General features: G+C 32.6%; 3 protein-coding genes across 5 annotated transcripts in view; 2 read left to right on the top strand and 1 right to left on the bottom strand.

Annotated features, from left to right (window-relative positions):
• Window positions 1–4,820: 4,820 nt before the first annotated feature.
• Window positions 4,821–17,996, bottom strand: LOC127704430 (ropporin-1-like protein). Of its 3 annotated transcripts, none has more exons than XM_052208472.1 (6): window positions 17,933–17,996; window positions 14,546–14,693; window positions 13,640–13,763; window positions 12,868–13,029; window positions 8,076–8,251; window positions 4,821–5,248 (listed from the first exon to the last, which is right to left on the bottom strand). In XM_052208472.1, exons 2-6 carry the CDS (start codon window positions 14,680–14,682, stop codon window positions 5,176–5,178), a joined length of 672 nt encoding a protein of 223 aa, XP_052064432.1. In that variant the 5' UTR covers window positions 14,683–14,693; window positions 17,933–17,996; the 3' UTR covers window positions 4,821–5,175. The 3 variants fall into 3 exon arrangements, with proteins under 3 accessions (XP_052064432.1, XP_052064435.1, XP_052064434.1); XM_052208475.1 differs by having other exon boundaries at window positions 17,885–17,954; XM_052208474.1 differs by having other exon boundaries at window positions 17,923–17,940.
• Window positions 17,997–18,175: 179 nt separating this feature from the next.
• The window catches only part of LOC127704431 (HORMA domain-containing protein 1-like), a 65,061-nt gene continuing 55,280 nt past the window's right edge, over window positions 18,176–27,956 (top strand). The window contains exon 1 of the mRNA XM_052208476.1: window positions 18,176–18,205. The gene's annotated coding sequence lies outside the window, so the exon portion shown is untranslated. The remainder of the gene's footprint in view (window positions 18,206–27,956) is intronic.
• LOC127705806 (uncharacterized) lies at window positions 18,854–22,023 on the top strand. Its single transcript, XM_052210155.1, has 2 exons — window positions 18,854–19,955; window positions 22,007–22,023. The coding sequence occupies exons 1-2, from the start codon at window positions 18,887–18,889 to the stop codon at window positions 22,021–22,023; spliced, it is 1,086 nt and encodes a 361-aa protein (XP_052066115.1). The 5' UTR covers window positions 18,854–18,886.

Raw genomic sequence — 27,956 nt, forward strand, 5'->3', positions numbered from 1 at the left:
TTAAAACATTTTCGAAGTTTCTCTCTGACCTTTTATGTTTTCAAGATTAGCAACAACAACAAAAAAAAACAACAAAAAAAACAACAAAAACACAAAACACAAATCAAAATAGTTTCAGTTATGGGCAATAGGTCTAATATTAAAGGAGTCGTGCGATAGTTTAAGTAAGACGTTCTTCACATTCTTAACACTTAATCTCTGTCAGATATTCTTAATCAAAATTTCTAATTTTAAGGGTTTTGATATACGAATAAGTTTAAATTGTATTTTACGACTTTTTATTCTATGTTAACCATTGCAGTCATATTTGGCGACCGGTGAGTTCATCGGAATCCTTCTTGCTTCCAGATTCTCATTACTAAAGGATGATATGGCCAAATTTACTATGATATTGGGCTGGTAGTTTCAGTGGGATAATTGTAACGTTATATTTATGGTGATCGATCATTTCAAAATGAAACCTGCAAAAAATATACACATTTTTATATCGGACATAAAGCATATTCAGCGGACAAAAAGCAAAACGGACCAAAAGCAACGGACAAAAAGCAAAAGTGTCGGACAAAAAGCAAAATTATCGGACAAAAAGCAAAACGGACAAAAAGCAACGGACAAAAAAGCAAAAGTGTCGGACAAAAAGCAAAATTATCGGACAAAAAGCAAAACAGACAAAAAGCAACGGACAAAAAGCAAAAGTGTCGGACAAAAAGCAAAATTATCGGACAAAAAGCAAAACAGACAAAAAGCAACGGACAAAAAGCAAAAGTGTCGGACAAAAAGCAAAATTATCGGACAAAAAGCAAAAGCGGACAAAAGGCAAATTGCGGACAAAAAGCACCGTATCAAGGATCAATCGGATGACACATTATTTTTTTGTCACATGCGTTTCCGTAAAAAAAAAATGTTCGCAATTTGACTAGTTGATAAATCATAAACATATTGGTAACATTGTACCAGTCATCATTTTCGCCCGCATGTCTCCCCGCTATCTTGCGGGAAAATGACAGACAATACTGATCTAAAACAAATTATTAGAAACAGTCACTATTGAATTCATTCATTGTTTATTTGTCCCTCAGAACACGAAAATAGAAGGTTAACCTCCTGTCAAATTAGATATTCGTTTTAAATGTCAAACATAATAAACACGTGACACAGATTGTCGTCTGCTGTGGAAGATCTTGTGGTAAATTGGTATGGTAATCAGATTCTAATATCAACTCAATCAACAACAATAAATTGCTTTGATTTATATAACCTCTTAATATCCACTAGACTGTTGTCGATCTTTTCCAACATTAATGAAAAAGTTTAATCGAGTAGAGTTCGTCAAAAATTAGGGGCTTCAAGGAGAAAAACGCCCCTTTCACAAAAAAGAAATAAAAAACAAAACGAAACGATACAAAAAAAAAAAAAAAAAAAAAACACCCCAAAAAACACCCAAAATAAAACTGCAAAAAGGATCATTCGATTGTTTTATTTGTATCTGTGGTTTTTTTGGGTCTGCAATGCAGAAATTAGAGACTCCCTATATCAGGTTTACAGTGTCTGTTAAACCGGAGACAACTTTGCCTCTTCTATCGGGCATTTCGTGTCGTTCTGCTCTTCAATTTTATTCATTTGTCTCACCAACCGTTGCTAAAAATAAATAGTAAGTAAAAGAAGCCATACCTCTTTCACATTTTATAAATGTCATTATCCTCTCAATCCGCCACTTCCGTAAACTCAAAAGATCAATTATAGTATATAGAATAGATATATCAGCATCGATAAGACAATTAATTCACTCAAGTGTGATTTGCTCCACTAATACAAACGATTCTGCAAAACATTGTATGATTTAGGATGACTTATGTAGAGAAACGATATACAGAAGGTCTTTAGATTAGTATTTTGTAGAGAATATAAAATGGCAATTACAATGAAAATACAAGTTTATGTGTCTGAGAGTAATAGGATATACAAAATAATGACAATTCACAATAGAAAGGACGTTCGGAATGAGACTGTTACTCCAATTTGTTTTTTAACAACATTGATATTTTTATTTTCTAGATGACGATTGTGTCGCGTGTACATATACTTTTGATTATTTATAATTTTATATTTTACTTCGAAAAGGTTGTCGATCTTCTGAGACGTACCAAGGAAAACGAAGCATTGCTCCAAAACTTACCGCGAAGAACAGTGCAGATGAACACCAGTCGGTGCGGACAGGGAGTCAGCACTGAGGTTATGAGTTCGAACACCACATGTAACAGGTGCGTTCGACTCCGATCTTAATTGACTAGGATTGCCAATTAAGTTTCCAGCCGAAGGCCCTCCCTTATAAAAGAAAAGTGCCATTCATTCCATGTGAGCAACACAGTTGTTGGTCTGCAAATCAAATTAATATTCGTCAGATATGTTTTAGGCCAAAATATATATAACAAATACTTAAAATACGTTGAAGAGCTGATAAAACCAAAAAGGACCAAAACTAAACTGATAAACAAAATATAAACTTTAAAAATTTCAAAGACTGAGGGAGTGGGGCCATATGATCGCCATGGAAGTGAGATATGCAGATGCTAAAAGAACTCCATAACAAAGATCATAAAAACCGCTTTCCTTTTAAACTGTCATAAAATTTCAGTAAAAAAACCATGACCGAGGGTGTGGGGCAAAACTATCTTTATGGAAACAAATTCATCATGGATACCAGGATTGTAATTTTGTATTTGCGCCAGACGCGCGTTTCGTCTACAAAAGACTCATCAGTGACGCTCGAATCAAAAAAAGTTAAAAAGGCCGAATAAAGTACGGAGTTAGCATTGAGGACCAACAATGAGGTTTGTTGATTTTTATTCAATTGTATACCATTAGTAGTTCACTTAAACTAACCCTATTAAAACTTCAACAAATTGTTGATGCCGTCACTGATACAGGAAGTAGCACGTCTAAGTCTTGTCACCATAACTCTGTTGCTGAAAAATCAGTACAAGAGTTTTATGCTTTCCAGTGAAAATAGGTAACTTGAATACTTATGAAGTAGTTGTCCCTTTACTGTTTGCTTAATTAGGTTTACTGACTTTCATAATGTGAAGTGTCATTTATACTTTTGTCCCAGAAATTTTGCACAACATTTTATGAATCTATTGAGGCAGTCTACAAATTTTAGCCTTAACCTAACTGAAGGATTAGATGATTAACATGAAGAGACAAATTGGTAACCCATGAATGATACACAGGACCATAAAATTTATGTCACGGCATATGAACTTAAGGCTCCGTGTTGAAGGCTGTACTTTGACCTATAATTGTTTACTTTTTATACATTGTGACTTGGATGGAGAGTTGTCTCATTGGCACTCATACCACATCTTCTTATTTATAATTAAGCTCTTCTTTGTACTAACTTGGTTTTTTCAGGTGCTAATCTAATAAAGAATTGTCTAAAGGAACGCCTAATTGCACACACCATATTGTCTCTTAGTCAACAAATCTATACTCATACATTTAAATGCAGAACTCAATTCTTGTCACCCGTCCTTTTATGTATAATGGATAGCAGAGAACCAAGTACATGTAATACCAATTTAGGCCATAGTTTTGCATCAGGGCAACAATTACTAATTTAATAGTCCATAGTTTTGAATAGCAGGGAAGTAGCAAGTAATAGTATTGCATAGCAGAGAAACAGCAAATACCAATTCAAAAGTCCATAGTTTTGCATAGCAGAGAAGTAACGACAGTGACTCGTTTCATTGAAGCCGTGAAGTGGAATTCAAATCATAAAAGATTGTAAGTATGCTTTATTTTATCACTTTAATCATTAGATGATTGACTGGTTCTTTTAGCAGTTGGTTAAAATTTTTCACAAGTTGAACAGTATGATTTGATGAGACAAATTGCAATTTGTCAGAGTTTAGAATGAAATGCAATAGGTGGACAGCAAAACTTACAATCAAATCACAGTAATACCAATTTAACAGTCTATAATTTTGCATATCAGTGAAGTAGCAAAATATCAATTTAATTGTTTATAGTTTTGCATAACAGTGAAGTAGCAAATATCAATTTATTTGTTTAGAGTTTGCATAACAGTGAAGTAGCAAATGCTGATTTAATTGTCTAAAGTTTTGCACAGTAGTGAAAAAGCAAATACCAATTTAATAGTCTATATTGTTTTGCATAGCAGAGAAACAGCAAATACCGATTTAATTGTCTTGTTTTGCATAACAAATGAAGCAAATACCACTTTAATAGTCCATAGTTTTGCATAGTAGAGCAACAGCAAATACCAATTTAAGTCTATAGTATTGCATAGCAGAGGAGCAAATACCAATTTAATAGTCCATAGTTTTGCATAGCAGAGAAGCAGCAAATACCAATTTAACAGTCTATAGTTTTACAAAGCAGAGAAGTAGCAAATACCAATTGATAGTCTATAGTTTTGCATAGCAGAGAAGCAGCAGTAAATACCAATTTGATAGTCTATAGTTTTGCATTGCAGAAAAGTAGCAAATAGCAATAGCCCATATTTTTGCACAGCAGAGAAGTTGCAAATACCTATTTAATAGTCTATATTTTTGCATAACAAAGAAGTAGCAAAGACCAATTTAATGGTCTTTAGTTTTACATAACAGACATGCAGAAATACCAATTTAATAGTCTATAGTTTTGTATAAAATCAGGAAATACTAATTTAATAGTCTTTACTTTCACCAAGCCTCACTCAAAACTCATGATTGAAGGACTTCAACTGATGAAAAAGTGGTAGTTCCCAACTTTATTGAAGTTAAAGTTTGTTTTTGTGTACTAGTATATGAATAACAATAAACTGTACAAAATAATTTATTTGTAGATTGCATGCATCTTTATGTACAAAATACAAAAAATCAATAATATAACAAATGCTTCAGACACTGGTCCTCAGAGCCACTGTTTACAAACAAAAGAAGATTTGATTGTACATAATAGAGTTATCCCCCTTTTATCAATTTAATATTTCTATAACTCAGAGTTAGTTCCCCTTCTATTGGTATTGCCTTGATATAACTTTCTACTAACATTCTATTTTTTTAAAACAAATTTGAACAGTTTTGTTCAGTGGGAAACATAATAGACAGATTGAACTTCTCTGTGGTAATGAAATACAAAGTCTAAAACATTAAAGTTAAAAACAAAGTTTATTTATGCTGCTGATAACTTAGGACACTCAGGACTTAAGAAGTTTCTAGGTTGTACATATCCATCTTGCTTATCCCTGCAAAAAAAAATATAGAATAGTGGCAAAGGAATTATCAAAAATCATGTGTCACATATTAAATAAAGTAAAAAAAGATGTATATGTGTTTTTTTGTTTTGTAAAAACATTTTCAATTTTTTTTTATTGAATGTGATCAAACTGTATTGTATTTGAGTGTTAAACATATCTGATAGTACCATTCAATTCCTCTGGCAGGTCAATGTTAAATTATTTTTAAGGTAATACCAACTGATAAGTCATTTAAGAACATAATTCATTGTTGCAGAATCTAAATGGTGTTATTTCATTCTTAAAGTACCCAAAAATGAAAATAGGGTCAAATTACAAGTTGAACTTTCATTTTTTAAAAGTTTAATTCAAAATATTTTGGTGTATACATTCTTTTGAAAATACTATATAAGATTCTTAAATGGCAAACTTAATGGTCACTTCAGTTAAATTTTTAATCTGAATTTGACATCCTTGATGAAAGATATATGCAGACCCATGTATTATTTATTATTTCATTTGAGAGGTCTGGATTATAAATGGAAATTTGATATAAAACCGAAATAGACATTCTTGAAAAAATCCTTTGAAAAATGGGAAAACATATTATATCCATCATCAATCAAAAACCATCACTTTTCTCCAAACAATTAAACAATAAAAAATTATCAGACAATTACAAATTACATATGCTTTTATTTATGTCTTCTGGGTAACCAAAGCTAATTGAAATCGTAGCATCACAATATTTCATCTAAAACTGCTATAAAACATTGTAATAGATTGTATTGATCCAAACTCTGTCATAATTGTGGTTAAAAATCATATTATGAGGGGCTTTATTTAATAAACAAAACATCACCCAGACCATGTTCAAGCTCTTATGTCAAAGAAAAGATTGAATATCAAATTCATTACCAATCTTTTACATGTTTTGATTAGATATTTCAACCCAGGATAAAGATAAATACTTTGTCTTCATAAATATGGGGAAATGTAAGTAGCGAAAAGATAATTTCCGTAGCCATTTATAGAACAATAACAAAGATGATAAATTAGCAGAAAAAAGTTTTTGTGCAAACATAACATGATGCAACAAAGAATACAAAACTGATGGAAGAACGCTCTGGACTGAAAACAGATCAAGACAAGGACATGTTATTGAATTTGAAGTGTTGCTGATTTGATTGTTTGATTTGTGACAAGATGTAATTAGTGTTAGTTATTTATAAATTAAGGCTTGTCACATACATTCTTTACATTTATAGACTGGTTTTCCAAATTTTTGATTTGCTATATCTATAGAATTAAAGCAGAAAGATATATTATTTTTACGATTTTCTGATGAAGTTCACCCAGGTGTAAATGCAAACAAAATTCCTTCAATATCCGAAATGGTGCCCATTAAGTGCTTTAAGGGTCTGGGGGAACACTGCAATTATGCATACTATGCCTTAAGTAAAAGCATTTATACTAAGTCTGCATGGGTTCTATAGATTAATTCTCAGATAAAAAATGGAGTAATTTAGTTCATCAATCTAAAACTTCCAATAAAATTATGTACTTTCAATGAAAAAACCTTCAAATTAACAAGAATGTGTCCATAGTACACGGATGCCCGACTCGCACTATCATTTTCTATGTACAGTGAACCGTGAAATTGGGGTAAAAACTCTAATTTGGCATTAAAATTAGAAAGATTATATCATAGGGAACATGTGTACTAAGTTTCAAGTTGATTGGACTTTAACTTCATCAAAAACTACCTTGACCAAAAACTTAAACCTGAAGCAGGACAGACAGACGAATGGACGCAGAGACCAATAAACAGCTGCGCCATGAGCGCATGATACGCCCGTCGTCTTGTGTGTGAATTTTTATGCAATAAGCATAAATAGTTTCTGACATACGGCGTGACATGCGAAAACCCCCTTTTTTTTTTACAAAAAACTCAATATCTCTAAAATAAAATTTTGAATAAAAACCAAAAAGTATACAGATCTTTAGATTAATATAACTAAGAAGTGTGTAAAATTTTAAGCAATAATCATAAATCGTTTTTGAGATACGCTGCGACATGTGAAAACACCCCTTTTAAAAAAAAAAAATCAATATCTCAAAAAAATTTTTTTGAATCAAACCAAAAAGTATACAGATCTTTAGATTAATATAACTAAGAAGTGTGTAAAATTTTAAGCAATAATCATAAATCATTTTTGAGATATGGCGCGACATGTGAAAAACCCCTCCCCCTTTTTTTATAAAATACTCAATTACTCAAAAATAAAATTTTGAATCATCACCAAAAAGTATACAGATCTTAAGGTTAATATAACTAAGAAGTGTGTAACGTTTTAAGCAATAATCATAAACTGTTTTTGAGATACGGCGCGACATGTGAAAAACCCCTCCCCCTTTTTTAACAAAATACTCAATAACTCAAAAATAAAATTTTGAATCATCACCAAAAAGTATAAGGATCTTAAGATTAATATAACTAAGAAGTGTGTAAAGTTTTAAGCAATAATCATAAATTGTTTTTGAGATACGGCGCGACATGTGAAAAAAAACACACACCTGTTTTAGTTACTAAGTCCCGTAACTCAAAAAGTTTTAATCTTATTTTCACCAAAAAGTATACAGATCATTTGACCATCATAAGAAAGAACTATGTTAAGTTTCATGAAATATGGATAAGTCATTCTCAAGTTACGGTGCGACATGTTTACGCCGGACAGACAGACGGACGCCGGACATTTGTATAACATAATACGTCCCGTCAAAAATTTGACGGGCGTATAAAAATCCCCCTTTTTTTACTACTATGTAAACTTACACATCATATTTAAGATAACTGAAAACTTCGTTTATTTGTTGTTGTGATATTTCACCATCTATCTGTGCAAGGTATTGATAAATATCTTTAAATAATTGAAAAGGTATACGAGCAGGGCCGCCATCTGGATCAGCTGTTAATATTTCACACACAGTCTTCATTGCATCGATTATTGTCTGCAAAATACATAAATTAAATTTTAAAACACATGAAGTGTTTTGAAAATGATTATGAGGTGCTATAAACATTTCAGATGAATATATCCATTGTCAAATATTAGGATTAGTGGCTACATTACCTGTATTAACATCACTGCTACAGAAGTGGTATCACAAAATGAATTATATAACAGGACAATAAAAAAATCAGTTAATTTTTCATACACATTACATCTTCCAACTCAGAATTTAAATAATTTTAGACTTATCAAATTGCTCATTAAAGAACATGTGGGCAAATGACAATAGGACAGCTACACACCCCTGCCCCTCAAAAAAAAAAAAAAAAAAAAAAAAAACCAAAAAAGGCATCTAGAGGCCAATTTTGAAAAGCCTTCAACACTTTAACAATAAACAACTAAATGCCAATACAATATGTCCTTATTTAGATTGTACCTGCATTATTAAGATTATTTCCATTTAAATTCATAACTTACTTTTTTAACAAACCAGGAATATAACAGTTGATGTATAGTACATGTATAGTACATGTATAGAACACCTTTACAGCCACAAAACTATTATTTACTTCAGCTAGGGTTAAAATGCTCGTGATAATGAAAAAGCTAAATTGGCTGTCAAATCATAGTCACCATCTGCCATTTATAATAATTTATCTTGTTTGGTTTAAGGCATATATTTCATTACATTTGATTGGTGAAAGACTTTCACTGAAAGTACCTATATAAACATTCATATTAATCAATCATTAAGTGAATGGATTTCTAATTTCATGCACTTTCATTCAACTTGAATTAATAAACCAACATGAAACATATCCAATAAATTCTTTAATTAGAATTTAACAATTCCCCCCCCCCCCCCCAAAAAAAAATAAATTAAAACTACAAAATGTATGATCAAATTATATGGTAGAAAAAACCTGTACAAATCTTTCTAACTAAACACAATTTTCTTTTTCAGGCAATATATCTTACATAACTCTGTATCAAGCAATTATTATCTCTACTTTCTACAACTCTCTAAGGAAACAAACCAATTACAAATCTAATAGTAAATTTAAACTGCACTATTTCATACCCATAACGCTCAAAGCAACAAAATCAGAGCCTTTTTAAAGTAATTTCAACTTTTGAAAAAAAAGAAAAGATTTAAAATCACCTTAAATCCATTATTAAGCTTAAGCTGATGATGCAAATTTACAAAAATTGATCATGATTTCAATCTAATTTCGCTGCAGTCTCTGGGCAAATTTATCATTATCAATCTTGTTTTTAAAGATCTCCAATATAACTGCATTTAATTTGACATTTTTTTTCCCTATTTGTCATCCCTTTTACCTCTACTTAATTTCTATGGCCATGACAAAATATTTCTGAATTTTATTGTCTTTTGTAGACACAAAAAGGAAAAATCGCAAAGATATTCAAATTTGTTCATATCATTTCTATTTTTGTATCAAATGAACAAATCTGCACAATTACTTCAGCACAATTTCAAGAAACAAAGCCCATGTGTTTCATATCCCACTCTAAAAATTAAGAAATAACCATATTTCCATTGATGCAAAAAAATCCATATTGCAATATTTTTTGTCTTAAATTTTTGCCAGGAATATTTAATGATACATGTACATGTTTTATTGTAAAAGATTAGCAATAACTAATGCACACTTCAAAATTCTGATTTCAAGTACTGGAAGGAAGAAAAGATCTGCGACTCTTTTCACAAAAAATCTTACGATTAAAATTGATCGTTAGTTATACTGAAATGTGACTTACGAGTATTTTTACTCCTAAGAATTTTTGAATTAAGCATTTTTAGCCAACTCCACAGTGATTTATTTCCTGAATTTATTTTTTTATTCATACATGTTTTAGAAAAGTTGCAAGTTCTATGTATTCATGTTTTTATTCTACTTGTGAAAGTCACCTAAATAAATCACACACAAAATAACTATGGATTCATTTATTTTTCGTGGGTACCAATTTCCATGAATTTAAAAAAAAAATGTGTATTTGTTTATATTTGATTTCCTTGATTTGCCAAAGTCAGCATATATGCTTATTGAAAATTGATTTTGGATTACAGTGTCGAAGATTTAACAAGGTATGAAAACAAAGAATTACTATAACACAACCTAAGCCACTTACATGTTGACAACAATTGATAGTTCATTACAGTGTTAAGAATTAAACAAAGTATGAAAACAAAAAATTACTATAACATGGCCTAAGCAACTTGTTGACAACAAGTAATAGTTCAATACAGTTGTAATAATGGAATGTTTAACTTTTAGAGACTAAATCTCTTTAGGATGATATTAATCAAGTTTGAATGAAATTATGTAATAGCATTTAAAGGATATTGTCAAGGAATGTGGGACCTGCCAGTTCTTTTAATTTTTCATCAAGATTAACAATAAACCATTCAAGTCAAAACAAAACCAGCATCAGTCTTTCTTTTCTAATAAACAGAACAGGTTTTATTTGCAGCCCACACTTATTGGAATTTTAGTTATTGGCAATATGAACGATGATTCATTTCAAACTGTTCACTAAGAATTCTTTTTGAAGCCTTTATAAAATGTATGTTAGCGAATAAAACACTATATACCTCTAATGAAGTTGATTTTTTATTTTAACAGCATTGAATCAACCTTTAAGGATTTCAACATTAAAAATAAATTAATCTACTTATTAAAGCTGTCATGTTAGAAAATTTTGATCTTGACCTACTAGAACCTCAATTTCAATCTAACTAGATTCAAAAATTTATGTCAAGGAAAATAAATATATATATATATATATATATGTCACAGAAACTCAGAACTTTTGTTGGCTGAATTTATCACTTTTAATGATGATTCACCAACAAATTTGTTCTTCTTTTCTAAATTCTCTTCAGAAAACCAATATATTACCCCAATTACAGTCACAATGTTTTTTTCTGTCTAAACTTTTTCTTGGAAATAAATAAAACTTAGTTTAATTGAATGAACACAAACCTAGTACTATAATTATGTTAACAAATTGTGTTGCTGAAAAATTATCATTCTAACTTTAACATACATATTAGAAATACTTTTGAAGACTAATTTGGAGTTTGGACATTGTAAGCTATTATGTCAACGAAAATATTAAAAATATTAAAAACATTTCAACTGGATGACCTGTTTAAAATTTTGGACAGTTATACCGGTTTCAAAAATAGTTCTAAAGTAACAACTGGTGCCTTTTATTCACAGGCATTTATAAGCAATATCTATAGAATAAAAAATAAATAGATGAAGGAAAGGGGAACAGCGTTATTACAATAAAGGGGAGATAACTCACACTTTAAAAAACATTTTTAAGAAGAATAAAAGTCTTTTTTAAATTACTGCCATTCATTACTCAAATGTTAAAACTTTTCCCAGTTATACATATTAAACAAAGTTTCATTTTTCCAACTAGTTTTTTTTCAATAGGACTTTTCCAATAAATTTCCCTTCATGTCTTGGTTTTATTAAGATACAATGTCTTGGTTTTATCTAAGAAACAAATACACTAGTCAAATTACATTGATAACAAATTATAAAATGTCTAAAACAGAATAAATTCTTTTGAGAAACCATGTTCAATTAAATGGATAAACAAATTACTAATGTCAAAAACAGAATAACTTAGTTAGCTTCATTAAAATAAAATGAAACTTTTTTGTATGGCGTACCAAAACAGCTAATAATTGGAACTAGGGAAAATATTATTAATTTTTTCTTCTTAATATAATTATCTTTATTATTAGAATGAAAAAATGTAAATTCTGAGTATTTGTATCTATCCAAATATTATCAAAACATTTATTGTTAAATATCACAAAAATTATGACAGACAGTTTTAGTCCTTTTTAGTTTGAATCAGTTTTATTGCAAATATTTGGCTTCCCAAATTTTTAGTTAGCATTCCTGTCCTGATAAAAGATACTGATAGGAGCATTCCTGTCCTGATAAAAGATACTGATAGGAGCATTCCTGTCCTTATAAAAGATACTGAAATGAGCATTCCTGTCCTGATAAAAGATACTGATAGGAGCATTCCTGTCCTGATAAAAGATACTGATAGGAGCATTCCTGTCCTGATAAAAGATACTGATAGGAGCATTCCTGTCCTGATAAAAGATACTTATAGGAACATTCCTGTCCTGATAAAAGATACGGATATCAGAAACTTACATGTACTATGTTAAAAAATTCAAGCCTATATAAAGAAAGATAACTCCTGAATAATTGTATGACAGGTTGGGAAAGAAATACTGTAAAGTTTTTTAATACAATTTGGAATACCCACAGATCAACTCGTGTAGATTTTGTCATTTCAACATGCACACCATGGGAATTCCACTTTTGTCAACTCAAATTTCACCTTAGATCTTTTAAAAATATTGAATTCAAAACTTGCTGATTTTTCCAATGTAAATTAAGTACATTTAGGTTCAATCCTTATGATAAAGATAAAATGTCTAATCTATAGGAAAGACACAGATGAATTTCTAAAGGTTTTCCATTTTTGAATCCACTGCAAATGTGGACAGGTGGAAATAATAAAATCCACATAATCTGTAGTGTATTTTACCTCTCCTAAGGTGGATGCACATAATGCAAAGAATTTATTCCATTCAACATCGCCACCAAAACTGCCGATTCTGACCATATCATCAAACTGCTCTTTAGGTAACGCCAAATCATTCCATTTCTCTTCTATTAAACTTAATGGAACTTGTTTCTTTGGACCAAGCTGAAACAAAAAGAACACATATTCTTTACACAGTTCATTGCTTTTACATCAATATATTTAAAAATCAATGCAAATAAAGCTATCTAGAACTTTACTACATGTATCTCTATAACAGATATAATGTATAAACATAAATTAAACATTTGGTTTTGACAACTCCTAAGGTTTAAGTTAGTGCCACCATTTTCTGGTATTTGATGTCTTTACCTTGTTATATGATATCAGAATGTAAAAATGAAAAAAGCCTTTGAATAGACATGCCAACTAAATGGTTATAGTCTATGATTCTTCATTAATTAAAAAGAAGCTCAAATAACAGTTTTTCACAATTGGACAAAACTGTTCTATATATAACACTAACTTTCACGTCATACCAATTTTAAATTTGTCAATAATAAGCTATACATCAAGCGATTTCAGTATTGTTTTTGAGGTTTTTTAATGTTGTTTTATTTGAAATATCAGCATGAAACAAATAAGAATTATGTACAGACACTTCCAACTGCTTTTAATTGTCCTTCTACATTTTCAGCTGGTTTTTTTAGACATCTTTTTTTTATTTTTAAAATATAATAGATAGAAAAGTGTCTCATATCTGTTGAAAAGGTACCTGTCTGTTAAGAACTCTGAGTAAACCTGGTGTTAAGCCTGTGTCTGTCTTTTGGGTGGCTACTGGCATCTCTAATCTTTCTTTTACAGGTGGAGTTTCTCCTTTAGACATTGCTCGGAAGTATCTAAACAAAGACAAGTGCATATACTTCTTTAAAATAAGTGTTTTAGTTAAAATCATGGTTGATTGTTATGACTTATTCAAAGTAAAATAGTATGATTTTCAGTGATCTGATTTACATCCTCTGTAGATAATTATTTTAAAAGACAAAAAGATTTTTGAAAGAATACCACCCAAATCGTGTTTTAGGGATGTAGTTGGGTCAGGTTTAGGAATTTTTGTCAGATGTTCGGACTCCTTGGGTTTTTTCTTACAATTACAGGGTAAAATATTTTGCCACATATCACCCACTTTTCTTTTCATAGAAGACTTCAATAGCTCATAAAATGGTCATTACCAAAATTTAAGCATATTCAAAATTTCTTTTCTTACGATTTGAGATCCAAATAATGCCAATGCTAAATATAAAGTAAAAGTCTGAGTCAGCCTTTTCCAATCATTTTTTAAAAATCAAATATCATGAAAAGGAGTTCCATAATCTATCAATATTTTTAGCTTATTTTGTCTTTACTAATGCTCTTATGAATTATAGTACCAATCTTAAATCCTAGATTTTTTTAACGTCACCTGACTGCATCCTTAAATAGGTCACCTGGTGGTTAATGTATGGACTTTAATTTGTTCATTTTCGAACTTCTTTAGTTTGTACTACTCCCTCTCCCCGACCCCCAACTTAAATTTCAGTTTTCCTAGTTTTTTTTTCAAATTAGTTTTTCCTCATCAATTCCAAATGAACACATCTTATATCTATGGTTTAATAATCTTGACAACTTAAAGTGTACTTACGCAGCAGACCATGCTAAGACATCTTTTGGCTGTGTTCTGATTGCAGCTTTTGTAAACTGTTTGAGTATGTCTGGTAGCTGTGGAGGAATGTTAATCTGCTGGGAGCAGTAGTATGGCTCATCAGGATTGGTAGGCATTGTGGATCCTTCTAAAAAATAAAGGATTTTTATTAAAAGTTTGTTTTAGGGACATTATAACCACCAAGATTTTAATAAATGAATATAAGGAAATGTGGGATACAATATACATCAATGCAACAGCAACCCAATGGGCAATGATAAAAATAACCAAAAAACATCTAGGAGGAAACATATACCTTTAAATCTTCAAGAATAGACAAGTGCCTATACATTATAGGCCCAAGAACACAGTTATTTCGTAGTGCATTTCTTTTAGACAATAAATGAATATTAAAAAATTCCACCTGCGCTTTCTCAATAATATTTTTAGTGTGGTGTACTACTTTTGGGACAAATTATATCAAAATTATAGAAAACTTCATCAGCTCTAACTTAAAACATGGACAATTTTATGTTAAGGGGGTCTTGAATTCTTTTGACAGCTTCAGACATACTAATTTTTAACCTTTTTCAGCTGCCTGAGCTGGACCAAATCACTACTTGAAAATTCATGACCCAAATTTTTTTACAGTGTAATTTCATTCCCCTTCTTGCTATTTGAGGCATACATTCCCCATACAATATGAAGAAATAAATTTGGAAAGGGTATGAGAAAAATTGCAACTTATACACTGTTCACAGTAGGGACTATATACATGTATTTGCAGACAACGAAAATCAAAGGACGATAACTGTGTTCTCTGTCCATATCTGGGATAATTAAACTAGCCGTAGCGGGATTAGAATCTTGTAGGTTTTTCCTTATGATATGACCGAATTACCAACTCCACATATACAAGATTGAACAAGACTTGCGAGGATTTGGAGTGAAAGATGTCAACGGCTGTGTATATTTACAGAATAATTTTAATCTATCGTCAAAAACCTTTTTACGGTTAAGTATTAAACGAAACAAAATATAATTTGTTATTTAAGAATGACACATTAAAGAGATTTTCAGGTTGTGAAGTGATTTAAAGCGTTGTGAAATGGTCACTGACTAATGGCCCCCGTTTTTATTTATTATCCCTTTGCATTTTTAGGCACACTTTTGTAACGAAATGTATTCTTATATATATATCTAAAATAAAGACAAAGTTAAAATTCATTGTTTTTTCTTACAAAAGAAATCAATTTAATGACATACCATCAATAATTATAATAATAATTTTCTACTAAGAAAACAATTTTTTTATCAACACACAAAATATTTAACGAAATCATTAATTTTCCAGATTAAATATTTACAAGAAAATGGTATTAATTTCTCATTTGAATATACACAATCATGTCTTCGAGACATAAAATTTCAAAGTATGACATGTATATTAGGTGTGAATTATTTGATTACCAAGTAAATCACAACATGTTCTAATGAGTTTAAATTGACATCTTGTACACAGAAAGTTGAATGGTTACTACACCACAGGAGTTCAAACTCTTTGAAAACAATTAAAATTCCCAATGTGAAATAAAATATAAATAACTATTTAAATTTGTATCGTATACATAATCAGGTTTTATTAAATGGAGGGACTAGCTTATATTTAGCATAACTGCATTTTTGTCCATTCTTGAAAAATCAAAATGATACTTGCACACAATAATTCCTGAATTTACAGTATATATGGAAACAACCGAAGAACTACAGACTACAGTGAAACACAGTTACACTGAATTTTCCAAAGACTAGAGCCAATTTAAGCATTATAAAGTAAACTTATGAGGTTGAGTGATCCCTCCGAAAATAACCCTCTTCTGAGGAATCAAACCCATAAACAATTTGCACTTGGGTCTTTGCAATATTTTCCCTGGAATAAAAAATAAAAAAAATAAATTATATATCCTACTTGGGGTATAACATCCCAAACAGGAGATATAAGAAAACATTTGGGAGAAAATCCCTATCCTGTTATTAGTACTGAAAGGTTAATATTTTTGTTTTACATAAATGACCTAGCTAATGACCTAAAATCAACAGTTCGTCTCTTTGCTGATGACACAGTAGTCTACTTAACCATCGCCTCAGATACTGATTGCCGACACCTACAGTCAGACCTTGATAAACTGGCACTATTGGAGGAAAAGTGGAAGATGGAGTTTCACCCAGAAAAGTGTAGCGTACTGACTGTCTCTAGAAAGAAAAAGCCAATCAAATGGGACTATGTATTACATGATCATGTACTAAAACATGAAACATCAATTAAGTACCTGGGCTGCACCATCACAAACGAACTAGACTGGGGAGAACACATCAACAACATTACCAGCAAAGCCAGCAGAAGCCTTGGTTTCCTCCACAGAAATCTACACATCGGCTCTAAAAGCATCAAAGAGCAAGCTTACAAAACTCTAGTAAGGCCCCAACTAGAATATGCCACAACAGTATGGGACCCATATCATCAGAAACATATTGGCCAAATTGAAAAAGTTCAAAGGAGGGCTGCGCGATACGTCACCAAGCGCCACAGAAACAGATCAAGTGTCACGGACATGATTAATGAATTGGGTTGGAAAAGTCTCCAAGAACGATGCAGAGAGGCCAGGCTCGTAATGATGTACAAGATCGTCAACGACAAAGTAACCATCAACAAAGACATGTACCTCCAGAGACCAACCAGAGTATCCAGACATACACAACAGCATGGATACATGGTACAAACAGCAACCAAAGACTGCAGTAAATGGTCCTTCTTTGTGAACACCACCAAAGACTGGAACAAGCTTCCCCGGGGATCGCCACAGCACAGTCATTTGAGACATTCAAATCTCAAATGACCAACCTTACAAAATAAGATGCACATTTGTTTTTATCCTGTTTTTAACCATGCAGAACCAATTTGCCAGTATATTCAGAAAGTTGAATGTGAGCAGTATATGGAAGAAGAAGATTGGAGGATTTATCGTACGTACATGCATACAGTTGTGTCGCCTGTCGGTGCACGTTTCCACATATTTTCTACATCCTACTTATGCACAACAAATTTATGGCCCAGTGATTTACGATATCATGTGAAAGACGTGTTTTTTCAATCATACGAGCTATCCGTATGTAAGAGCATCTTAACTGTAAGAATGTATCTCTGAAGACCAAAATGGTCGGATTCTGACTTTCTGTCTCGATTTTAAATGGAAGCTTTTTGTCTTTTCATGTATATAGCGACTTTGAAGCCCAATGTTTTTGAACAATGAACAATGGTATAGTAAAGGGTTTTTTTACCTTTTGAAATATCTCTGTAGAACTTGAAAAAAACACACACTAACTTACCGGATGTATTCAAATGTTGTGATAGCAACGATTGTTCAGAAGATTATCTTCCGGTCCTAGGATCGGAGTCTTCGCTGCGCTTAGGCTATGGACAATTTGCCTTGTTCCTTGAATTATTTAAAAGTATGCGAACCCGCGAATTTTTGTCGTCTGCTGATCTGCTGAGCAAGTGCGATTGAATAAAAGAGGGTGGATGCTGGTCATCTGCGCTTCTAATTGAATTCCGAAATTATCAGAAACAGAAATCGATATACATTAAGAAATTGTCCAAAGGTATAGTGTAACTGTTATAAATATGAGGCCGGTGTTGTTAGCCATAGGCTAATAGGATATGAACGGATTATGTCGGATATGTCTGTGACACTGACAGACACAGGCACTTGTTTCTGTCAATAGGGGGTTTACTATCCACACTTGTACGAAAAATGTTTTTTCGTACAAGTGTGGATAGTAAACCTGCATTGTCTGATTGACAGGAACAAGTGCCTGTGGCTGTGGTGTCAGAGCTTTCATGTCAATTTGGCCCAGTCTATCAGACCCAAATTTTTTCATTGCCGACATCAGTTTCGATTGCGCACACGTATATTGTGACATGTTTTCTGGTTTCTATATTTGGAAAAACAACAACACTACAACGTGACAAATGTCAAACATATTCAAAGTCACTTTTAAAGACGTAAGAACCTGGAAAAAAATATATATATATCGTCGTGTCATATGATATGTTTTCGTATCATCCATATTTCATCGGTTTCGATTGCGCAGGTGTACATTGTGACTTGTTTTCTGGTTTCTATATTTGGAACAACAACAACACTTCAACGTGACAAATCAAACATATTCAAAAGGGTGCAGGTCGTTTCGTAACCTGGTCGTTTCGTAACTAGTCGATTCGTAACTAGTCGATTCGTCGATAACGAAGAGTCTCTGTCTGACAGCTCGGTTGACGACCCTATGGAGGGCATTGATGCAACTGCCACAATTACTTACAAGATATTAGACCAAGGTACCAAACGTGGTAAACATAAGCTTTATTCTAGTGATGGTTTTTCTTTCACTGTTAAAAGGCAGCAAAATGAAAAGACCTGGTGGTGGTGTAGTGTAAGAGGTAAAAACAACAGGTGTCCAGCAGCGGTTAGCCAAATAGGTGACAAATTCGTTCCAGGCAAATTAACACATAATCATCCTTCTGCACCTGGTTCAGTGGTTGCGGCCACAATTTCATCAACTGTCAAGGCACAAGCGGCATTACCAGCCCATGCTTTTACTAGATCATCAGAGATTGTGAAGACAGTTCTAACAACACATGCTAATGTAAACCTGCCGGAGGCAAGTCGTCCTGCCATCACTAATTTAAAGAGACAATGTAATCGTAGACGCCAAAAAGATCGTCCTCCTGAGCCAAAACACCTAGATTTCGATCTTGCAGAATACTACCTGCCAGACAACTTCCTGAAAGCTGATATCAAAAAGAATGGTCAAAGATATGTAGTCTTAGCCACAGATCAACAACTGCAATTACTGTCTAAGTCCAAATGTTGGTATATGGACGGTACTTTCAAAGTGGTAAAGGCACCATTCAAGCAGCTATTTACCATCAACTGCTTCCTAAACAGTGGGACAGAAACCAAACATGTACCTCTCATGTATGTTATCATGTCACGTCAACGCACGAAGGACTATGTCTCAGTTCTTAGGGCTATTTTGCAACTACTGCCATGCACTGCCGTTCAAAAGTTCATAGCAGACTTTGAACGTGGCCTGTGGAATGCTCTACACCGTCTGTTTCCAGGAGTCCCCGTCCAAGGTTGTGCATTTCACTGGAGTCAAGCCATCTTCCGTAAAATCCAAAAGACAGGCCTGGTAGTTTCATACAATTCCAAGGGCAACACTTTTAAATTTTTACGGCACAACGACCTTAACACCCAAGCTGTCATCGGCAACCCTCCGTTCTACCGTCTTTGTCGACTTTTACACAGGGAGACATTGTTTCTTCCTCTACAGATCAAGTTGGTATCCGAAGGTAAACTGAAAAGGTATCAGCGTGTAAGGACCCGCTACATACAAGGACGTTTTTACCTGTCATTAGTTGTCATAAAACCATTAAAGCTGTCACCGAGTGTAATTACCAATTAGCCAATAATTAAAAAGATTTCAGAAAATTTTAAATTAAAAATATTACGATATTGTTATTATTAGATGAACAATTTGATTATTTTTTAATAATAACTTTAACTTTTTCATTTAAACTAGTTAATTTAAACTAACACTTTATAACCATATATAATTACAAAAGTTACGAAACGTCTCAGTTACAAAACAAGGTAGTTACGAATCGACCAGGTACGAAACGACCAGGTTACGAAACGACGTGCATTCATTCAAAATCGCTTTTAAAGACGTAAGAACATATTTTAATCAAACTTACCTGTTCAGCCATTTTTATTTAACTAGAAGATGCCCGTGAAATCGCGGGACAATTAGGCAAGTGTTGAAACAAAGAGTGTCAAGGGTGCCTGTGTTTACACATAAAAAGGGGGGAGGGGTCTGGACATCGGGTGCCTGTGTTTACACATAAAAAAGGGGGGAGGATCACTTCGATACGTTCAAAGCCCATTTCATTTTTGGACTTCTGCACCTGAGTGAAAAGGGTGGATGTCTTTTAATTTAGCAAAATGATGCACTTACAATACAATACAGGATCCTTATAGGCCTAACTGTCCTATTTTCTATTCTTTCTTCTTATTTTCACTTGGATTTCGCAGGCAGTAAGTTGACTGAGCATCGCGTGAAAGCGTATAAGACAGGGATCGATAAAGGTCTCTGAATTCTGATATTTTCTCAAAAATTGGCATTTTCTGTGGAAAAAAGATTGTTTCAAAGACAAATTTAGGAAGTACAAAACACTACATTTATTCGTCATATCATAAATATTTCCGACTTTGTATGGTTTCAGAGGAGCAGTCATCCCCAAGGTCGCCAGACATTGGGCAAAGACCAGTAAAAATTGGTTTGGTCCAGTTGAGTCATATGCATTACTGGACCAAATGACCAGTAAAATTTTTAATTTTGTCCAAATCATATGTGCAAAGAAAAGAGTCGTCCAGTTAAGAAGAATGGTTTACGTGACCAAATGTCCAGTTGATTTCTCAAAGCCTTGGGAACCACTGGAGGAGTTGCGGCTCAATGAAATTGGTCTCTTCCTTTAGTAGTATAGATGTCAAAAATATGCATCACTAGAAAAGTTGTTGAGAAAAATTTCTGAAGGGTTACATGAAGTATAGCTATGTTGTCTGCCTGTCAGACACTGGATCTTCAAGTCACATGACTGTCATGTGGTTTTTGGTCGTACTTTAATATTACAAACCAGCGAGTTAAAATTAACATTGTTCTTCTATAAAATGGTTGTCCAAAATCCATTTATTCAATATACATGTACTATTGACAATTCTTTTTATACAACCTTAATACATAAAGATGAAAACAGTCTTAACATTTTACATTAAATCCCAAATTTTGAAAACTATTTCAAATTAAAAAAAATAATGTCTTTTGTAGAAACCCTGTGCCAATCTGAAAAAAAAAAAATCACAATGTAACAATTTCAGCACATGAAACATCAACCAAAAGCTATTTAGTTATTTTTAGTACTGAAAAGTATTAGATAATTTTTTTTTATGATTCAAGCAATCACCAGAACTATGACTTTAGAAAACGCTCATATCCGGATTTAAAAGTCATTTCCTGTCCGTGTACTGATCCATTTTTACTTCCTACAAAAACATATGAAGCCATTTTATGACATACGAAAATCGCAAAGTAATCGGAAACAGTAAAAAATTATAGGAAGCCTTGACAAGAAAATCTAGATACCTAAAAACATTCGAGAGAACATGCTTCTAAAATTCGAGTACACACGTGAATAAAAACTCTAACAGTGAAAATGGTAAGCAGTGAAAATTGTTATTAGTACGACAACATATCACACGAGGATATATATTTGACGTGTAGTTCATAAATATTAATGAATTTTTGAATAATTGCTGACTACACAAATGAATTTTATTTTTACAGGACATTCGGTCTGGTAAACAACCTAGCTTTACCAGACCAAGTGAAATTTTACCAGGCCAATTTTTTTTTACATCTAATTGTGTATTATCCGACAAAATACAACAAACACTGAAACTTATGACTTGTTGTGCCCTACTCCTGTCAAATGCACTAAAACAAAATCATGTGACAAGTTGTGCACAATTACTTGAATGCATTTCAGGAATATTACCATCATAATAACTCCAATTATTTAGCATATGATTCTAACAGCCTGTTATAAATTTTTTTTGCCCCCTTAGGCCACTTGAACCCTGTTTATTTATGTTGCTATAGACTAATCTACACAGACAGAGCAAGTCATTGTGTCATTTTCAAACTTCAGCTACAGCCAATTTTTTTGCCATTTTTTATTCAATTTTTGTGATGGTCTGTGTGTCTTAATACTTTGCTTTTTTCTTTCCTTTCATTGTCCGTTATTTTCTTTTTTGCAGTTTTACCAGGAATGGCTCTTTCCGTATATTTTAATAATCCAATCATGTTATCCTTTCATATATAAATTTGAAAATACAACGGAAGTAGTATTCAACCGGAAATACGATAATAAAAAAAAGAAAACGGACGATAAACAACACCGGACATGCGGACCGGAATTCAACAAAATTTTACCAGACCGATCAATTATTCTGTTTATTCACCAGATTTGTCCGCTGGTCTGCCGAATTACGTGTAGTCTGAATTGCAAAGGTGGATACTGGACGATTAAAAATTGTGCCCCTGACGCATATTCAAATATATGATTTTCATTATAGAAGAGAAACTTATTTGATTATTCTTGTTATTTATATGATCAGAGACATATAATACAAATGTATTATATACCTCTGTTATGATCAATACTGTATCCCTAAAAATATCTCAGATTACAGTGTGTGAAACCTTTTTTTTCCTTACTAGCCAAATTGGTGAGCAACTTTTCATTTCAACTCGCCAAATTGAAATTCCACTTGCCCGCTTGGCAAGTGATTTACTTTTTCAGAGTCCCTGCTTTTTCATACATAATTATTAAAACACATTATTCCATTCCACATACTAAATGTATGTAGGTATGTACATTATTTTAATCTATAACTGGTAACTAGACAATTGAAATTACTATTTACATATAGTATTCTCAGTTATATAAGGGAGCAGTCAACTAATTATAAATCTTGTAATTACCTTAGGAGAGGTGTTTCAAAAACATTTTTACCACAACTGACAAGTCAAAAGTTATTTTTTGTCATAACTAGACTTCCTTTTTCCAATAATTATGGATAAATCTTAGTACAAATGCTGGAGTTATTGAGCAGCCTCTTCTAGTATGATTATCAATTTTTTTATTAAAAAAAACATGAATAATTAAACTGTTCTGCACCAAAGGCCTTTTTAAGTTTAGTTTCTGGTTTTGCTTTTTAATTTAGTTCCTTTTGTTTATTTAAATCATTTAGCATTAAAAACTATTCCATTTTGAAATTACTATTTCATAAATGCCTCCAGATTGAACTTGTTGAACATTCAGAGAAGTATAAAAAATGGCTTTCAAATCTGGTCAACAAATACAATGTCCATCCTGTATTTTGCTTAAAATAAACATACATGGACCATAGGAAGGTACAATAGATATTAAATGTTTTATTTGTAACCCACTGATACCCCACTGTATGCATAATATGTTTATTTTAGTTATGTCGAGAAATTAAAATCCGTGGGGTTGGGATCGTTTAATAGGTTTTAGCATGCTGATTCAATGAAGTGTCAAGGTCATCATAATAATGTTTTAGGTTTTCCAATCGAGATAAATAAACTGTTTACACTGCACATTGAAAGTAGCTCAACAGACTTAAAATACATGAACCTTTGACAATTTAAGGCCCGACAACTATCAAAATACATCAACTGGCCAGAGAATTACCAAATATCAGTGCTCACCATATTTATTTCTGGCTCGCCCGAGTTGGCGAGCGGAGGTTTCACACACTGAGATTATCGATGAAATTTATACATATTTTTCATTCATGAATCTCATATGTCACAAAACCATTCAACTTTTATATATTCATTAATTTACTATAGGGCCGGATTGACTTGGGGCCAGAATGACCTGATAACTTTTGTGAATGACTTAAAGAGGACAAACTTATACAAACTTATTTTAAAATAGCATAAATTTATTGATAATATTAGAATACTATATTGAATTGCACCACTTAGGCGACTATACATCAGTGGGAAAACTAGTGACAAAATATTACCTCCCCTGTAAACACTGAAAACTAGATCTTCTCAATGTTTGTCCCATTTTAGCAAGGACGCTATCAATTATGGATTCACGGAAAAACGTTCTGGTAAATAGTAAAAATAGAAATAAATTGAAATAAAAACAAAACTTCCACTAAATGTTATCATTTTCCTCCTTAAGTAGCAAACGACGAGTACAGCCTTCACGATTAATTTGAGTCCACAAGCCCGAAGCTCAATTTTTTGAAAATTTTAGTTGGATTCTGTTGGCTTGTTGAGAAGAATTTTACAAGTCTGAAAGCAATTTTTCAAGCCAATGCTGTAGGACTTGTGGTTAAGCGTGAAGACTGCGAGTACAGCAGGCTGTAGAAGCTTGGTGTTAAATTGGTTTAAATTATGTTGCTATGCGAATAAATTCCTGGAGTACCAACTTCAATTTATCTTTTACTGTCTGTTTACCTCTCTGGAACATGCTAATTATTCGTATATATATATACAGCTAGATCAGAGAAAGTGAGGGAAAAAATTCCAAAGGAATTGATTGATATGCAGCAAAGATTGGCACTTTTGAAATTAAGTTACTAAGCAAAATCAAACAGACCTTATCTCGATGTAAACATTGAATGTGAATAGATCGAGATGACCGCATATTCTTGTACAAAACTCGAGACGACCTATTCTTAAAATTGTATACAAAAGAGTAGAAAGATACATACTTCATAAAAATAGTTATCTTTAATTTTTTAACCTGCACAGACAGACTTTTAAATGTTTATATTCACGAAAAGACAATAGTTCTCTATTGATCGTACATGTGACAACTTAGGTGTGAAAAAATAGGCATACTTTGGGAAATTGTAACATGCTAAGGACTTTTTGGAGCACTCAGAAAATTGGTGACCCGAAAGATATTTCGATTTTGTATGTACATGATTTTTCCAATTTTTATTGCCCCGCAACAAAGTTGTCGGGGCCATATAGTTTTACCCTTATCGGTCATTCTGTCATTCCGTCATTCCGCAACAAACCATTTTACGCAGTTTTTTCTATTATGGCCCCGCAACAAAGTTGTTGGGGCCTTATAGTTCTACCCTTGTCTGTCATTCCGTCATTCTGCAACAAACCATTATACACAATTTTTTTCTAAACGCCTTCAGATATTGGGCTGATTTTTGTGAGTTAACCATGATGAGTTACAGATCAAGTTTAAGTTTCGTTCCGCTCTGCTAATTTTTGCTGATATTAAGGGCTTTGGACTTTGATAAATTGTTGAAAATCACAGTTATACAGAATTTTTTCTAAACGCCTTCAGATATTGGGCTGATTTTTTGTATGTGAGTTAACCATGATGAGTTACAGATCAAGTTTAAGTTCCGTTCTGCTCTGCTAATTTTTGACGAAATTACTGGCTTTGGACTTTGATAAATTGTTGAAAATCACAGTTATCCGAATTTTTTTTCTATACGCCTTCAGATATTGGGCTGATTTTTGGTATGTGAGTTAACCATGATGATTTAAAGATCAAGTATAAGTTTCGTTCGGCTCTGCTAATTTTTGCCGAAATTATGGGCTTTGGACTTTGATAAATTGTTGAAAATCACAGTTATACAGACTTTTTTTCTAAACGCCTTCAGATATTGGGCTGATTTTTGGTATGTGAGTTAACCATGATGTGTTACAGATCAAGTTTAAGTTTCATTTGGCTCTGCTGATTTTGCAGATTACAGTTATATGGACTTTTTTTCTATACGCCTTCAGATTTTGAGCTGTGGGTCTACCATGATGAGTTACAGATCATGTTTATGTTTTGTTCCGCTATGCTGATTTTCATGTCGTTTCAACACATCTTGTTAGATCTACAGTACATCCACTTCCTGTTTGCTGATAACTTGAAATTTAACTACTCATTGATCAAGGAAATTTTTCATCAACTTGAACTCCAACTAGTATTGGTCTTGAGAGCTGGATACTATCCATGCATGTTTGTGTCCACATGTGTTGTTGAAATTGCAGATTTTTCAACTTTTTGAGACAGGGCCATTCGTGTTGTTCCGACACATTTAGTTTTATCAATATGCAGCAAAGATTGGCAGCTTCTAAAGCAATTATCTCGATTAATACTGAACATAAAGCATCATGTATTTGCATGTATATTTCTAGTAACACAGTTTAACTAATAATTTCTTTAAAATGTACAATTATTATTTAGAAATAATTTTTGTTCAGTATCGTCACTGGTATAGTTTTATTATTGACTTTCTCAACTCTATCACAGGGTTCGACATTAACTTTTATACCAACTTGTCCAGTTGGGCAAGTGCCCTATTACTTTTACTTGTCCGAAAGTGAAATCTACATGCCCAAACTTTTACATGCTATTTTTGTGGTTGTAATGTAGTACATGCAGATAAAATATAGTTATCATGTATATGGGGTGTAAATTGATTATGGCGTATGAAAATATACTATTAGGCATATATGAGCCGAGGAGGGAGGGAAAAGATCGATGAATATACGGGAATTGGATCATTTACATAGAGATACTTATTTCATAATAATTTATCTAAGAAATGCCATTTCAAATAACCCTTCTTGATAAACTGACAACTGACAAATTTGTTAAAGTTTAATTTCATTTTCTCTTTCAAGCTTTTACGTTTTTCCATCTTAGGGAAATACACATCCGATGTCAAATTATAAAGTTAGAACAACGAAAATAGACCTCCGCTTTCCATTGGTCGGTGGGAATAACACGTGCGTCGGAAACGCCCGAGTGGTGTCCCGATGGATAACGATAATGACGAAGCAACACCGCGGCAGCCTGATTGGCCAATATTTTTAAACGTGATCTATTTTTGGAAAAATGGGGAATTCAGTGCGAACAATTGACGAAATATACGCATTGAAGGGGGGTTAAGACCACTTTACTCGACAGTGCGGTGTTATCACTGAGTAATCTATGGACAAAACAACAGACACTATTGATTTTGTGAAATTTTAATCATATAACACTTTTTTTTTCACTTGCCCAATCGGACAACCAAGATGATGTTTTTACTTGTCCGAATACGGCATTAGCTTGCCCCGGGCAATCGGACAACCGTAAGTGTCAGACCCTGTATCATTAAGAAGAGTGAATTTCTTTTGTTTTCGTTCACTGGATATCCCACTGACATGGTTCTAATTGAGGCAAGTTCATGAGTCCTGGCCTTGCGGTCATAAAACTTTTGAGCATGATTTTCGTACTCAGATTCAGAAATCAACCAATTAAAATACTTGATTTGGTGTTGCGAGCACAAATTTTGTACTCCCGAGTACAGAGTAAAGTTTTATGACCGAGGGCCCAGGACTCATCATTTTCGTGAATGCAAAGATGCATCAAGATTCAGATAGTACAATGGTGTGTCGCTGTATCAGCTGAGCTCAGATTTCACCACTTTAAAGAAGAAAAAAAATTCTAAAGTTTGATGTTATTTCTTTACTTTTTTTTTTAGTGCAGTTAACCATTAAGTTAAAGTTCAAGTTAGATTATATATATACATGTGTTAAAGTCAACTTAAAGGTTGAGTTGTAGTTGAAATTAAAGTAAGAAATTACTTTGAGGAGGGGGGAGGGGGTTATGTTTTTCTTTTGCATTTGGAAAAAAAAATTTATTACCACACAAGCATCAATTTATTTAATTTGTTTTTTA

Source organism: Mytilus californianus, unplaced genomic scaffold (genome assembly GCF_021869535.1).
Source record: "Mytilus californianus isolate M0D057914Y unplaced genomic scaffold, xbMytCali1.0.p SCAF_6, whole genome shotgun sequence".
Taxonomy (NCBI): domain Eukaryota; kingdom Metazoa; phylum Mollusca; class Bivalvia; order Mytilida; family Mytilidae; genus Mytilus; species Mytilus californianus.